The following is a 15,936-nucleotide window of genomic DNA, read 5'->3' as shown; positions in this document are numbered from 1 at the left end:
TGCGGTTCATTGGTATATCATCCTCGTCGGACGATTCATTGCGGCAGTACGACCTTTTCATTTGATCTCTTGAAGGTAATGGAACAATGGCTCTGGAATATCTTTATGGTATCCCTTTTTTTTTTTTAAGGTTCTTTTGCTGTTGCATTTTTTGGTTCGTTTTTTTTCATTGAAAAGAATCATCTACTGAAGGAGGAGGTCTCCGCATCCATCCTTCCAAAATTGCGAATCAAGCCATATAACTCTGAACTTGAAAGGGGATTTCTGAGCATGCTGAAATGAGAAGTACTTTGAGGCAGCTTCGAAAAGGATGGTCTTACACATCATATTCATGGAATTATCTATCTTATTGACATCATTTGGCAGAGAAGAAACGTAGCCCTGCAGACTCAAAAGTTGATCCCTTCTGCCTCACATAGTGATGTTATTAAGTTGAATAGTAAAAGGCTGGACCATCATTCTTCACGAGTTTAAGAAAATCAGGTCCATATATTGTCATGGAACATGCAACTGCAACAGTTCTTAGGGAAGAAAAGAGAAGCTGAAAATAAATCTCTTTTGGCCTCAAGAGCAGGTTCTCTGGAAATAATTTGCATCAAGAAACAGTTCATTTCTCTCGACGGATATTATGGTGTTCTCACAAACTGCATTGAGCAAGAAGCTTTCTCGGTCACTGAGATATGAGCTGCATCACCTTCTTCATTTTAATTATCGTTTTATTAGTTTCTGTAATTGTTCTTTATCATATTTTTTTGTATTGCATATTTTTGGTTTGTTTACTGGGTATTTGGTTCTGCACTTAGTTTGCTTGAAGGGGAATGGAGGGAAGAACAGATTTTAATGAATGATTTTAGGGGAAAAAAAATAAGTGGGATTATAAAGTTTTAATAAAAAGAATATATGAGATAACAAGTAACCACAATTGATTAAAATCTTTTAACTTTATTTTTATAATTTTTTTAATTGAACTCTTAAAAGTCTTCCTTTCGGCTCCCACCAAACATGTCAATTTAGTTTCTAAGTTGCCATTTATTTGTTTATATGTTACTAATTTCAGTCCTTAATATATGAGTTAAATAACTAAATTATAGGTATTAAAAAAATTAGTTAAGTTGGTTATTTGTCACAAATATGTGTTAGTATCTCTAAACCATCCTTTTCAATCATGTGTGCATTGAATGATCAAAATTATCTCTTGGTGGAAACCCCTAACAATTAATAAGGATATTTTGGGGAGAAAAAATATAAGAGACAATGTGAATTAATGTCTTATATTTAGAATGAAATCTAGTCCATAACTAGATTTTATATTAAAGACAGAAGTAGTATATGATTTAAATTATTAATATATCTTGATCACTTTTATCCACACAAAAAAAAAAAAAAAAGGAGGAAGAGTCTCCGTGTGAGCGTGGGAATAAAGTTAGGCCGTTAACTTATATAACTGCTCTTAGAGATGATTGATGATAGAGTTATAAAAGCCAAGAAAATATCATCGTGAGAACTGGAATAATTAGTTGGAAGAAACTGAAAAACTCAGCTGGAAAGATTCAAAGACAATTTCTAATAACTTTTCTTTTTTAACTAGAATCAACATTAAAAGAAATTTAATACTTTTTCGATCCTTAATATAAGACCTATTCAACTAATTTGATTAGATTAAGAAAATTGGATAAGTTAATTAATTATAAGAAATATGACTTTTTTTTTGCCTAAAACACCATAATCATCTTTCTTAATATCATTCCTCTCTCTTCTACTTGATTATGGTTAAGGGAATACCCATAGGGGTAATTGAGAAAAAATTGATAAATATGATAAATAAATTTATATTTAGAATCAAAATTAACTCAACTATTATATCTATATTAAGGACCGGAAGAGTATTAGCTTTGTCTAAAATTCGGAAAAAATTAGCCTTTTATGATTATATTGGCATAATCCGGCAAAAAAGGAATTGCTTAGAGCAGGCTAATGGACAATGGAGAAGGAATAGCTGTTGGGTGATTAGGACACCCTATCTTTGGAGATAAAGAGGGGCGTGAATATAAATTTATAATTATTTTCAAATCGTTGGCTTATTATGCGTTTGGGTCATGAGCTGGATATTGGGCCAGAGAGCTAATTATGACTTGGGCTTTATCAAGTGGTCCAATTGGTGAGAGTTTCGTTTGAACTTACGGTTTTCACTCCGAGCAAGACGGTTAAGCCATTGACTGTTTTCCCTCTTTGTTTTCTCTCACCCTGGTAGATCGTTGTTCATCATCGAAATAGTAGTTGATTTCCTTGTAGATTTCCATAGATTTTGCTTTCAAGTGTATAACAGTTCAATTAAGCTCACTGTTCCCGCCTAATGGCGTTTTGAAACAGAATAGGTTTGTTTGCTGAATGTCAAATTGGGGATTGTTTGTTTAAATCCTGCTGTGACTGCTATAAAAGTTGTGGTATGAAATTTAATGGCTATCTTTTTGCCGTGATAGCCTCTGTAAGTTTGTGACGGTATTTGTTTTGTTTGTGTAGCTGTATAGATTGAAACCTTGATCTGAGGAAGTTTGAGGGTAATGGAGCACGACTTGAAAAAGGTACCAAGTCCTTCGAAGGGTTTATTGAGAAGTGAAGAATTATATGAGGTATTAATATTTAATTTAGGCTCGTATGCTCTTTGCTTCCCCTCTTTGCTATATTTGTCAGAATTTCGGGATCAAAGTTTTGTGTTCTTAATATGGTAGTATATTCTGGAGACTAGTGTGTACCCACGTGAACCAGAGCCTCTAAAGGAGCTAAGGCAAGTCACTGCTAATCACCCAAGGTGACTCTTCCCTCTACTGCATGCTTTTGATTTTTATCAAACTGAATTGGGTACTGATATTGAACTTGCAGTTGATATCGAAATGAAATGAAAAACATTACCGGATAGAATTACAAATATGTGATTTTTTCAGATGAAATTCACATCTATATGAGCTTCACCAAATAATGGATTTCTTAGAAATTTCAATTGATTTCCATATGTATAACCTTGTAGCTCCTTGCTAATTGCCGGTGCTCGTCGTTTTATAAATATATGTGGTTAAGCTTTGGGTGTATGATGAGGATCAAATATCTTCAGACTCATTAATGAGTCATGTCTCCTCTAAGTGCAATGTTTATTAAAAGAAAGACAAAAATATGTGCCTGTCAGTCCGAAATTACCTTGACTAAATAACCTCAGAGATGTTATGATAATATGTCAAGTCATGGCTAATGACATGTGTTGGTTTGCATACTGGTCAAAGCTACGTGCTTAAAGAACGTTTGCATGATGACCATCTGACACTTTCTAGATCAAACTAACAATTTGGTCCTTGAAAATTTGTGGACTCATGTAGCTCTAGTCTCTAAATATTTTGGGGTATTTACTCCTAAAAGATATCTAACTTATTGTAAGCTAAATCATCCAACAAGGCTGTCTCTATGTGAAATTTTGCATGGGAAGCTCAGAACCCTTGATTAGGGCCAGAAAACAACAAATGCATCCAAACCTTTTGAGTTTGGTTTGTCTATATTTAGGAAAAGGATTCCGTGATCCCATACTCCCTTTGCCGAATGTTGAGTTTTGCTTACCTATGCCGTGATGGGGGGCCATCTAGATCTTGATGTGCCAGTCGAATCAAATAGCAGCAGTAAAATTTATCTCACTTCTCTATTTGCAGGGCTGTCATGGCTACTGCACCAGATGCTGGTCAACTAATTTCCATGCTTCTGCAGCTAGTCAATGCAAAAAAGACTATTGAAGTTGGAGTCTTCACTGGATACTCCCTTCTACTCACTGCTCTTTCAATTCCGGAGGATGGAAAGGTCATCGGGAAACCCCATTTTTCACTGGTATTGCTTAAGGTTTATTGAACTTAAAATTCATAGATTGACATAGTTCCTCACTGCAGATAACAGCAATAGACTTGAATCGCGAGTCATATGAGATTGGATTACCAATCATTAGGAAAGCTGGTGTTGAGCACAAGATAGATTTCATTGAGTCTGAAGCTCTGCCGGCTCTTGATCAGCTCTTGAAAGATGTGAGAATTATTATCTATTTTTGTCTGACTCATTCCATTTGCAACCTTGTTTATTTAATGAATTTTCCTTCAAGATTCATCAGTTTCCCCACATTTTCTCGTATATCTTATCTTCCAACTTTTGGGGTGATATTTTGTGATTGCAGCGTGCCAATGAAGGGAATTTTGACTTTGCATTTATTGATGCTGACAAAGTTAACTACTGGAATTACCATGAAAGACTAATGAAATTGGTGAAGGTTGGTGGCATAGTTGTTTATGACAACACACTCTGGGGGGGATCAGTAGCAATGAGTGATGAGGACACTGAAGAATATAGAAAACAAGGGAGGAAACTGACAATTGAATTTAACAGACTAATCGCAGCTGATCCTCGAATTCATGTTTCACTTGCTCCTTTAGGTGATGGTATCACCATCTGCAGGCGCAACTCTTAATTCTTGTGATACTGATTGGGTTGAAATTTACAGATTATGCTGTGTTACCAAAAAAATATAATAAATAAAAAGATTCCCCGGGCGGTATGGGGTTTGCAAATGTATTCTCAAATGCGTACTTGTTCCATCTTTAATTTTCAAACTGGAACCAGGGTCAGAATCGGTTGAGGGAAAATAATTGCTAATAGTAGCAATTGGATTTTTCAAAAGACTTTGATTCTTGAATGATTATTATCATACTACTTGTGAAAGGACGAAATCAAAATACGTCGGGGTGGAAGTAGGCCAGGTCTTTTTATTACGGCCAAGCTTACATAAAGCTTAGCCTAGCTTGTTTAGTAAATAGGCTAAACTCATATTTAGGCCTATTCCCAAGCTTATTTAGACAAGCAGATGAGGCCTATTTTCGTGGGACCTGATTTTCAAGCCTATAAGCCTGACTTATTTTTTAAAAAATTTGTGCTGTTATATATAATATAACAAATTATTTATAAAATTGCAAACTTTAGTTTGACCCTAAGTTTTACATTGCAATATTCCTACACAAGGTCAGTCCTTTTTTTGTTTATTTGTCATTCACCTCTACCTCTCTTGTTTTGGTCACTCAAGATGGCAATATTACTTCATTTCCTCTCTCTTGATCTGCATTGTTTGCTAAAGCATAACAATTGTTGTACATTTATTTTAGTAACATCTAAATAAAATATTATCATCTTAGTAGGAAGAGTTTGTCACAACTTATGCGAGAAAACCAAAAGAGATAAAATCTAGTTTTAATGCCACTTGCTACTTTTTGTGTTTGGTTAATTTTAGAAAGTATATCTATTTAGATAACATTTTTCTTATTCCTACTTGATTTGAAAACTATTGTTAATTTGCATTCTTTTTTTCCCCCCCTTGCTAAACTCTTATACTGGGAGTGAAAATGACTTTTAGACTATTAAGACATAATATAGGCTTTTAAATAAGTCCGAAGGATTATAAATCTTGAGGCATTATTTAAAGGGTTACATTTTAAGTAAGTTTTTAAAAAGGTTTCAATTCTTGTTAGGTTTTCTGAAGGCTCAAATTCAAGCTTTAAAAAAAAAAAAAAAGGCTTATGCCTAAGCTTAGACTTCAAATATCTATTGCATACCAAAGCTTAACATAGCATAGCTTATTTCTATCCTAAGAATTCCCCAGTGAGAACAATAAGATTTGGAGTTGGCTATCCGCTATTGATGTTTTGATCATCGTTCAAATATCAAGACGGAGTTTTAGTCTGCATACTAATGGTGTCTGCATATTATTTGTTCTACATTAATTGACAAGAAATTACTTTGTGGACTTGCACCGGGCGGCATATTATTAATGATTCAATAACAACTCCTTTCTCAGCCGAAGATGGTTCGTTTTCCCTATTTATTTATAATTATATTTAGTTAATACGAGAAAAGAGAAGTTTAAAATTATTAAATCTAATTTTGGTCTTAACATTTTGGTAAGTTTTGACAACACCATACTTACAAACAAAAACACGTTTTTATATGAATTCTTTATTTGAAATTTAGTAATTTCAAACTGATTCTCCCTTAATTATTTAATAAATTATAATATATTTGTATAATATGCATGTATACTCCGGCATGTTCCTTACCCATTTGCTTATTACTGTATCTTGTGTATAGAGTGCATAATTTAGAATTTGATACTCTACCAAAAAAAAGAAGAAAAAGAATTTGATACTCCTATTAATATAAAACTCATTTAACTAATTTAGAGAAATTAAGAAAGTTACTAAATTAATTTAAACTATTTATATTTATTATTATTTTTCAAAATAATTTGCATCACTTGTAAATTCATACATAATAACCCAAATAAATATTTTAGAAAGATCATGTAATAAATGCTATAATTAAATAATTTGATAACTTTCTTAATCACATCAAATTAATCAACTGGACCATACAGGCAGTAATATGATTTAAATTAAAAATAATAAAAATTAAAAAATCGACCAGTTTGAGAGGGTTTAACCATCAATTTTACCGACGTAGATCATCTCGTGTGTGGCTCCACATGAATGATTCATCTCTTCCCAGACTAGAAAATAGTTTTCAATCCTGATTCTTCACATTGGTTTAAATCTGTGCTTAAAAAACTATTAATCTAAAGTACCTATACATTTTGAAAGATACATGATGGCCCAAAAAGATACAAGAAATAGACAAAAATCTGGGTACAAATTTTCATCTCTCGTTATTCTTTATACATAGACACCGCACCCCCCCCCCCTTTTTCTCTTTTTTCTGTATATATATATTGTTTGCAATCCCTCTATCCATTGCCAATGAATTTAGCCCTCCATCCGCTGTTTTAGTATTGTTTCTTTGTTTTGGATGGGGGTTGTCTCCTTGAAAGCCAAAGGGTATAAAACGCAGATGTGTAGCAGTGAAAAGCAGCAAGAATTTAATAAATCGGATTCCCAGGACAAAGCATTTATAACAAACCAATGATCGGTTAAGATAAAAAGCCAAATCTCACACTAAATATTCTTCAATATATATTTGTATGTATGTATTGTTTTCCATTCAATTCCGAATGAACAATTAAACCATAGATTTAGTTTAACTGATTTAATATAGCAATTTGATACATCTAAAAAAACACTAAAAGGTTACACATCAAGGCGTTTTAGCATCCTTAGCTTAACCCACTTACATGGAGTGGCTTTTCAAAACTGAAATCCGACTCCCTAACTATTCATGAAGAATAGTGAACCATTCTTGAAAAATCGTGGTTAAATAAGCAAAATTTTCCACCAAGACAAATTTCATCCAGTATAGAAACAGTCCTGGATACAATCCTATTTCATCCAAAACTATATATAGCAAGGGACTCAAACTTCGACTATCTCACATATTAGAAGTGTAACTCAAATTCAAGCCCACCTGATCTAACCGAAAATAAAAAAGAAGGGGTTAAAAATACACTCAACTATATTGACTTGACAATATCCTATCTGCTTTACCATCTCCCAACTCTAAACAGGTCGCCTATGTTTAAGTTTCATAAACATTAGTGGAACCGAAGGATTCTTACACTTCACCAGCCACTTAATTGCTTCTGTATTTTAGAATTGTGAGCAGACTTACTACCCTTGGCTTTGTAGCAATTCCTTGATGCAAAAGACTTCTGTCCCTTGCGAGCTGATGCTATGGCCCGTCGTCTCTGCTTATTCAAACGCTTTGTGAGTTCAGCATCATTTTGCGTCATATTTTCATCGTTTTCCTCCTGTAAATCAAAAAGATAATTGTGGATTGTCAGGTTATAGTCCAACGAAAAGCGATGTCACAAAATCTGGACTGGCCAGAACTGGAAGTGATGCAGTTCTGGATTGAATTGTCTGAAACTTTAAAATGTTCAAATGAAGAATTTTAAGGAACAAATATTAATATGTAAGTAAATATTTGCAAGAACTAAACCGTAAATGATAAAAAGGAATTTGACGAAGCAAAGGAAGTTTCCATACCCCATCACTTGCATCTGGCTTCTCAGAATCACTGCTTTCAGCTGCTTCAGAGTTTTCCTCTTCGTTCTTACTTCCATTTCTCTCATCCTGATGAAAACATAGTCTAAATCTGTAAAATCTACATAAGAAACTTCACGCAAGATAGCAGAGTTATCAAATAAGATGATACAGTTAACCAGTTCACGACTATGATAAGCTAAGAGTAGATGGCCATGACAATCTAAAGTAAAACTGTACACAAATTTTAAAGGAATATCCAAGCCACCTGCCATACCCACATCCCTCCTATATCTTGGTCACAGTTCAGTGTGTCTAAAAGACATTCCCTCTAAAAGTACTTAGTTGCTCTTAAAACCTAAGTACTTTTTGTCCTCAACTTTTAGCAACGAGAGAGACATTACTTGATAAAAGAGGGATTAGCAGTGGCCACTTCTGTTGTCTTAAAATGCTACCAAACACAAATGGAAAATAGAGAGAAACTAATTCCAAATGTAGCAAAGCCATATACGTATTTACTTGACATAGCAGACAGTAGGCACATCACTCAAATCTCCTTTACAGCAACAAAAGCTAATGGTGATATTACCTGCTCCAGTTGTAAAGACTCATCACCTATGACATTTGTCTCTCTCATGTCCTCTGCCAACTCAACTACATCATCTGAATGGGTACCCATCTCTTCTTCGCCTTCAATGAACTGCACATAAAGTTTAAAAGCTATGAGACAGGATGCAAGATGAAAATTTGCAGTCTACCTATTGTAAGCCCTTTGTTGAATACCATGCTTTATCAAATAAATTTTTCATGTCATTACCGAGTTAAAAGAGAAGGGAGAGAAAAACAGAAGTATCTAGCATTTAAAATGAAGTGGTCTCCATCTTTTCCAACCCCTCCCCAGGAGGAAAAGATATTATCATACCCTCTCAAGGTCATTCTCATCCTTTTTGGTGAAGCCACTAGCAGCAAGTTCTTTATCTAGAAAACCAGAGCTTTTGTCAATAGCAGAAAAGCAAGGTCTTCCATCTTCATCAGGACCCTCATTATCATCTGTGCTTTCTTGAAAAGAAAGATTGAACCTGAAGCGCAGAAGTGGGAGGAAAACCATTGAGGTAAATTGGTACATAGCCATTAATTTGGATCTAATAAATTCCAACAGGCGTAAGGCCAAAAATATATCACATCAACTGTTCCATTAAACAAGAGACGTCATGCAAAATGCCATGTACTAACAATGAATGAAAAGAAAATAATGCAAAGCTAAAGGAGATTGTACAAAAGCAGAGATATCACTAATGCAACAAGGCAACAAAGCCAAATTCCATACCTAGAATGTTCTAAGCATAAATATATAGGGTGCAAAACTTCAACAGAACAAAATCACTCATGCTTAATTAGAATACAAATAAATAGTATCAAAACAAGCCAAAATAAAGGTTAACCATAGCTCCCAAATTAAAAGCCCTACTTGACATTAGCCAATCAAATCAATTAACGAAGAAGCATCTGCATCAGAAAAACACTTGACTCTATAGGTAACAGTGGAAAACATAGCCAGAGAAGAAGAGACTTGGATCAAGTAAAAATTATCTACAAGCACAGATGTGATATTTTACAGAAGGAGTCGTTCTATCCAACACATCAAACACTATCAATATCGTACAACACTTAAAGAAGATTTTCAGTTCTCATGAAGTTATTCATTTATAAGGCAGCTCTTAAAATACTTTATCAATGACTACAACCAAAACCCAAAATTGATCATGTACATCACAGTTCATGTCATTGTTCAAATCTGGCTCACACCACCTATAGCGTAGTTGTAATCATCAAAAAGGAAAGATCAATCAAGCATAAAACTATCTCAGTATCTCACAACCAAGTTCACAAATAATGGGCACCATGTTGCTAACAGACCTCTTTCTGAAGAACTTAAAGATGCATTCAACATCACGGTCAAAGTACCTGCAGTACATCAAATAATATGCAGTGAGGCACTAAGGCTGCAGACAGCATATATCTTAGATGATCTTAACAAGAATAATAAATTTGGCCTTTCCCATGTTTACTACCATATTAAAACAAAAGATAACTGTAATTATCTTTATAGTGATCTATTTCATATGCTCCTAATCAAGGAATAGCCAGCTCCTACTCAGGCATGTGATTTCATCAATATCATTTATATAAGCATGGAAAGGAAGGAAACACCATAAAAAATAAGGCAAAAGTTCATACATCTGTGCATTACGGTGTGATACAGATACCATTTGTGGAAAATCAATCATCGTAACTTTTTCATCATCATCAATCTGCAATAAATTGAAGTTAGAGTCAACAAAAAGCTGAAGCTAATAATTATTAGATAAAATAACAAGTAGTACTCCATTGGACAAATTACGTCAAGAAGTCGGCACAAAACTGGTCCAAAGACAAAGAACCAGAATAAAGCCAACCATACCATGATGTTAAATTCATTGAAATCACAATGAATGAGACCATGCTCTGCCAGCCGAACAACTTGATTAAGAATTGTCTCAAAAACCATCTCTGGATTTTGCAATTGCTTCACCTGAACCCTGCAGTCACAAATTCAAATGCCATATCCACCATTTACAGTTGTCTAAGAGCACAATTCTCTACATTGATGCCATAATCAATCCCCTCCAAGCTCTACCAATTCAAACAAAAAAGGAACCAAAACAAGGGGGGCAGTGGGAATTAAAAGTGTGAGCCCCATAAACAACAACAGGCAAATGAAGAAAACAATCAAATTTAGGACAGTTGGCATGAGAAACTACAAAATATAATGAAAACTAGTGACAAACAGTGCATTTGAGAATGCAACATGTTCTTAACACTTTTTACATTTATGTGAATGCAATGAATATTCAAAGTTCACAACACTCAAACCGTTGTAAAAGTTACTATAACTTGTAAGTCAATAATCTACAGCTACAATAATTAAATATCATAATAACACAACTAGTACATTTTTTATCAAAATAGTAAATCAACTGTGACAAAAGCTAATCATAATGGAATTCTCTAACACTTCAATCGTTACAAACTTCAATAGAAGAAAATTAATTGACTACAATAATCAATCGTTACAGGCTTCAATAGAAGAAAAGTGACTACAATAATCATTTAGAAATAAAATTGTGATTGTGCAAGTTCGATATGAATGTAAATGGTAGTCAACAAAAGAGGACACTCACAGAGGGTAACCTTGGACCAGTGACATGACTACACAGTGTCTGTTCCACTCTACAGCTTTAGGAACAGGAAAACCATGCTCTTCCAAAGACTGCTCAAGCAAAGCATAAGTCATGAGAATCAACTATGAAGATAACCACCTTATAAATTTAAAAGGAACAAATGATAGAGAAGAACCTTCATGAATGCAAATTCTTTAAGGGCAGCAAGCCTAGACAAATATAGCCAGTTATAACTACTACGATGCCTTAGGTAGTCACGCTTTGATTTGACAGCTCTAAACGAAACTCTGCCAAGCCTATGCAACTTCATTGCTAGAATTGTTCCATCTTCACAGGCAACCTCAAAGATATCTAGCAGAGGACAACTACATTATTTAACAAATGAAAGTCTGATGTGACAGCAGAGAGGGTTAAGGTTTAGCAGTTAAAATTTAAGCTTTTCAGTCAATGATTAGCGTCTTTATAAGCAAGAAACAGAATTGTACCAGACTCCTTTCCAACACCTATCTGACGACCAACAGCTTGAAACACTCCCTTGTTCACCATAGTTTTAATGGCAAGAAAATCATAGCCAAGGTAAGTAAGGCGGAAGCCATCATCTGCATCAAGGTAAGTTTCAATTAGAAGGAGTCTTGAATGTGAACTTGAATACGCTATGTAATACAGATTAGAGGTTACAAACATTTAGAAGAGTCATGGTGCAACAATTTATTCTTGAGCAAGTTCTTCAAAACCTTGTAAGTGCCTCCACGCCTACACAATAGTTGGAAGACCATTTAATAATGCCAGAAGTAAAGCTTCAGATGATAAAGCAAAAAAATTGGTTACTCAAAAGGCCCTTAAAACATACTTGAGACGTGCTATGCGGTCAATGAGTTCAGTAGGTACAATCTCATGCTGCAAAGAAGAGTTTCAATGAGCTCAAAGCAAGTGACAAAAACAATGATAAACCAACTTCACTCTCTATCTTTTTCCATGGATATACACACAATCACTATATACCACCTAAATCATAAAAAATGTATAATAAGAGAGAGATACATACATTCCTCATTCCCATCTCGACGGCAGTGAGAACCCTAAAATCATCTTTGGAGAGATATCTCAATACATCCACATCAAGCTTCATTATCTCTCGTCTTACTCCTTAACAATTAGTAAGATTGCTTTACTAGGCCTTCAAGCTGTAAACATAAATTCATCTATAAATGTTTAGCTTGTATGTGACCAGAATGAAACTACGGCATAAATTGCAATATTTTGAAAAAACAAAACCTCAAAATATCTAATTAGTTTAGCATGGGACTGTATTAACCCAAAGAGACTAAAACTGTGCAGATTAGCAGAACCAGAAAATCCTCTAACACAAGTAGGGGTAGGCACGGGATGGAAAGGGACCAGGACACCCCATCCTGCATCCTGGAAATGACAGGACAGCAATTGCGTCCTGCATCCTGTCCAACACCATTCGTCCCGTCCCCCCAACTTGCTACTCCTCAGGAGGGTAAAAAAAAAGGGATCAAATTTTCAGATGAACCTGAAACAAATTCATTGCCAAGTATTGCATTTAAGATACTGCTAATATAAATCCATGAACAAGAAGGCTGGAGCAAATTCATCTAAAACATTTATCATTCAAAAACCATAAATTAACCCATGAACCGATCAGAATCACAACTGGGCCAGAAAGGTTGATTGATTGAGAGACACGAGGCAATTACCAGATTTTAATTCAGAAAAATCAGTCTACAGCTAAGGGGGAAACCTTTAGATATGAAAAACACACCAAGATACGCACCCAGAGAGGTAGAGGAGAAGCACCAGAAACACAAACTCAAAGAAGAAGAATACTGATAGCATGCAACACAGATAGTTGGTGAAGCTTTTACAAGATTTTCCAGTTGGAGTTGAGCAGTGGGAAAGGAGAAGGAGAAGCACTGAAACCTGAAAGCCAGAGGCAACCAGACTGAAAGCAGCCGCAATATGGGGAGTGAATGAAAAGTGAAAGCTCTAAAGTTGTGTTTGGGAAGAGAGGGGAGGTGTTTCATTGTTATCTTGTTTGGTTCAGGAAGGCAGGGGAGAGATTTTGATATGAACAACTTTACCCTTCTTTTATTTTTATATGCTTATTACTTTTATTAATTAGTCAATTTTCAAAAACTTGTTACCTTACTCATATATCATAGATTATTTCTCTATGCATTTTAAATGATGATTTTATTAATAATGTAATATCTCATTAACTTTAATATACCTATTAAAAATCCTCTACCTCTCTAAAATATGATAAAATTAGAAAATTAAGTTGGATAAAAAGAGACAAGACATTAACCACAATACAAGATCCTCCATGCATTAGGAAATAATAGTTAAGCCTCCATTTTAGACAATGATGACCAAAACAACATTGGAGTTGGAGTGCCACAAGACTATGAACTCTAAGAAAGTTCTCTACCGGTAAGTTGCAGTTTGCACATTAAAAATACAAAACTGTAGGTCACTGAAAGTGTGATAGGATCACGTTTAGGAAGATGCATAAAAAGGGAAAATTACTTTTTGTTGTGCAGAAGCTGGACTTGCTATTCTGAAGAAAGAAATAGGGAGTAGGGTAGCTATAGGACTGCTATAGTCAAGGTCCATGAGTTGGGAGTGGTGAAACTCACTTGTCAGGTCTATAAACCATCTCTTTGGGGTTCAGCGGGGGGTGTGGAGAATTTGAACTGTGATCTTGGCCCTCGGGGTGGAGAGAGCCAACCTCTTGAAAGTTTGACAAGTCTATCAGTCCATTGTGTTGTATCTTGTTCTGTTCCTTGTTAGCTTGTAATCGTCACTTCCATTGTAGCTTGTATAGCTTTTGTATCAGTGTGCAAAGGTCATCTATTCCCGTGTTATTCAGTAAAACCATTATCAATCTCAAGTGTTACCTTGTTCATTGTTGACTTTTAGTCTTATTGTAAGTTTGTGTATAAGAAGGTCTTATCAAAGTGTAAATTTTGTAAGAAGTTACACAATCGATGGGGAAACAACTCCCTTCAAAACCTTAATTGCAAGGAGAATGCCATGATATGAACTTCAGAGCCATGGGCCAATCCCTTCTAAGTTAATAATTTAAACAACAAGAGTGAGGAGTATAAACTGTGTACATAAGGTTGCACATCAAACTTCACCAAAAGTCACAAGCAATCAGTCTAATGAAAATGAAGATCACCATAGAACTGGTAATACAAATCAATCAATCGATGTCCCATGTAATCATGAAGTCAACTAAACAGTAAACACAGAGAAAAAGCAACTGTTCAAGATTAGTTGATTGTAAGAGTAAAACATGCAGCGCCTCCAGCAATTAGATTGGGACCTCAATAGTACTCATAATACAACCTCAATAGTACTCATAATACAACGGTATCCTTGATTTGAACCTTCAAACATGCCATACAGCTTCACAGTACGTTCTCAAAAATGATTGAGCATAAATATCAAATTAGACAAGGAACAAAGTAGACCAAATAGAAAGCCACGAGATTCCAACGCAAAAACAATTACTTTGGATGGTCCCCCGGAACAGGGAAGCCATATTTACCAAAGGCTGCAGCTACATAGGCAGAATCAACATTCATTATATATACTATAATGCATTCCTCATGGTGCAGATGTCGGGGTTGGCTCATTATGGAATGAAACTGTCATATGGAACTCAATCAAGGACGTCTTAAGCAAAAAGCTATTTCAATTTTCAACTTAGTCTCCTTTAAAGTTCACATCGATATTCCCAACTTAAGTATTGCATTTATGAACTTCAGCTTTTTGGTTTTGTTTAGTCAGACTTCAACTTATAATGTACTTTTATGTAATAACTTCGACGCTTCTTGGTTTATCCCATGGTGCAAGTCAGAAAATTTGAAGTCCGACTAATTGTGAGGGAAACTTAAAACAAAGAAGAAACAGGAAATCTGAATCAAATAAGAAAAGGAATAAAACCAGAAGCTTGAAACCACATAATTGAGACATATATGAGCAAGAACAAGGATGAAGAACATAAAAATCAACATGATCTAGGAGAGATACTCACCTGACAACAATGAAGATGGGCAGAGGAAGAGAGGCGGCTGGCGCTGCGGCTGCAGGATCAGGTGGCGTCGACGACGACTGGAGGAGGAGAGGCGACAGTCACCGATGCGGGAAGAAGAGTAGCTGAACCCCCAAGAGGAGAAACGAGAAGGGTTTGCAGGTTAGAAGGGCAACACTGGAATACCGAAAAAAAGCTATAGGCAATTTTGTCAGGATGGAAGGAAAAATTTTTCTCTCCCTGTCTAACAAAACCCTGATTGGAAATAAAAATTAATTTTTTAATACAATTTTACACTTACTAATATTTTAGGATAATAGAGGTATCTGAAAAATATTTTAACATATATCAAAATATAATTTAGAATGCTAAACATATCTAAAAAAATATTTTAAAAGACTAAATATCTCATAAAATATTCTAAAATATTAAATGTATCACAAAATATATTAAGATACTGAATACCTCAAAACCCATTTTAACCCAAAAAAATGCAATAAAAATAGAAAACTCATGGTGGGACATCCTGTGGATAATCTCAAGTCCTGACCCGTCTCAGTCCCATTTTGCACCCCGCCCCAGATCTTATCGAGAGGGGCTGGACAGTTGAAGCTTATTTTGGCAATGGCAATAAAATTAGATAAAA

The 15,936-nt window shown here is 35.0% G+C and overlaps 2 protein-coding genes across 7 annotated transcripts; one reads left to right on the top strand and one right to left on the bottom strand.

Annotated features, from left to right (window-relative positions):
* Positions 1 to 2,222: 2,222 nt before the first annotated feature.
* Positions 2,223 to 4,701, top strand: LOC114746027 (probable caffeoyl-CoA O-methyltransferase At4g26220). 4 transcript variants are annotated; one of them, XM_028934212.1, is made up of 6 exons: positions 2,223 to 2,247; positions 2,521 to 2,630; positions 2,730 to 2,809; positions 3,693 to 3,837; positions 3,924 to 4,055; positions 4,202 to 4,701. In XM_028934212.1, the coding sequence occupies exons 2-6, from the start codon at positions 2,562 to 2,564 to the stop codon at positions 4,490 to 4,492; spliced, it is 717 nt and encodes a 238-aa protein (XP_028790045.1). In that variant the 5' UTR covers positions 2,223 to 2,247; positions 2,521 to 2,561; the 3' UTR covers positions 4,493 to 4,701. The 4 variants fall into 4 exon arrangements, with proteins under 4 accessions (XP_028790045.1, XP_028790043.1, XP_028790046.1 ...); XM_028934210.1 differs by having other exon boundaries at positions 2,226 to 2,444; XM_028934213.1 differs by lacking the exon at positions 2,223 to 2,247 and adding an exon at positions 2,256 to 2,273.
* Positions 4,702 to 7,257: 2,556 nt separating this feature from the next.
* On the bottom strand, positions 7,258 to 15,417 carry LOC114746026 (serine/threonine-protein kinase rio2). 3 transcript variants are annotated; one of them, XM_028934207.1, is made up of 15 exons: positions 15,294 to 15,417; positions 12,500 to 12,761; positions 12,270 to 12,408; positions 12,075 to 12,121; positions 11,907 to 11,977; positions 11,710 to 11,823; positions 11,400 to 11,575; positions 11,225 to 11,313; positions 10,465 to 10,582; positions 10,242 to 10,315; positions 9,921 to 9,968; positions 8,926 to 9,082; positions 8,593 to 8,703; positions 8,007 to 8,093; positions 7,580 to 7,768 (listed from the first exon to the last, which is right to left on the bottom strand). In XM_028934207.1, the coding sequence occupies exons 3-15, from the start codon at positions 12,351 to 12,353 to the stop codon at positions 7,580 to 7,582; spliced, it is 1,365 nt and encodes a 454-aa protein (XP_028790040.1). In that variant the 5' UTR covers positions 12,354 to 12,408; positions 12,500 to 12,761; positions 15,294 to 15,417. The 3 variants fall into 3 exon arrangements, with proteins under 3 accessions (XP_028790042.1, XP_028790040.1, XP_028790041.1); XM_028934209.1 differs by lacking the exon at positions 12,500 to 12,761 and having other exon boundaries at positions 7,258 to 7,768; positions 15,294 to 15,416; XM_028934208.1 differs by lacking the exons at positions 12,500 to 12,761; positions 15,294 to 15,417 and adding an exon at positions 13,888 to 14,076.
* Between the last annotated feature and the right edge of the window lie 519 nt (positions 15,418 to 15,936).

The sequence above is a fragment of the Neltuma alba genome, unplaced genomic scaffold, assembly GCF_004799145.2.
Source record: "Neltuma alba isolate B1F8T4 unplaced genomic scaffold, ASM479914v2 tig00004866_pilon, whole genome shotgun sequence".
NCBI lineage: Eukaryota > Viridiplantae > Streptophyta > Magnoliopsida > Fabales > Fabaceae > Neltuma > Neltuma alba.
The sequence above is the reverse complement of the archived record's forward strand: the minus strand, read 5'-3'. Positions and strand labels throughout refer to the sequence as shown.

Coding starts and splice junctions, on each gene's coding strand:
- LOC114746026 (XM_028934207.1), bottom strand. CDS start 12,353: ATGAAGCTTGATGTGGATGTATTGAGATATCTCTCCAAAGATGATTTT. Junction 11,314..11,399: donor AAGAATTTGCATTCATGAAG/GTTCTTCTCTAT, acceptor TTGCTTGAGCAG/TCTTTGGAAGAGCATGGTTT. Junction 9,083..9,920: donor TTTAAGTTCTTCAGAAAGAG/GTCTGTTAGCAA, acceptor TCTGCGCTTCAG/GTTCAATCTTTCTTTTCAAG.
- LOC114746027 (XM_028934212.1), top strand. CDS start 2,562: ATGGAGCACGACTTGAAAAAGGTACCAAGTCCTTCGAAGGGTTTATTG. Junction 2,631..2,729: donor GAAGTGAAGAATTATATGAG/GTATTAATATTT, acceptor TTAATATGGTAG/TATATTCTGGAGACTAGTGT. Junction 4,056..4,201: donor TTGATCAGCTCTTGAAAGAT/GTGAGAATTATT, acceptor TTGTGATTGCAG/CGTGCCAATGAAGGGAATTT.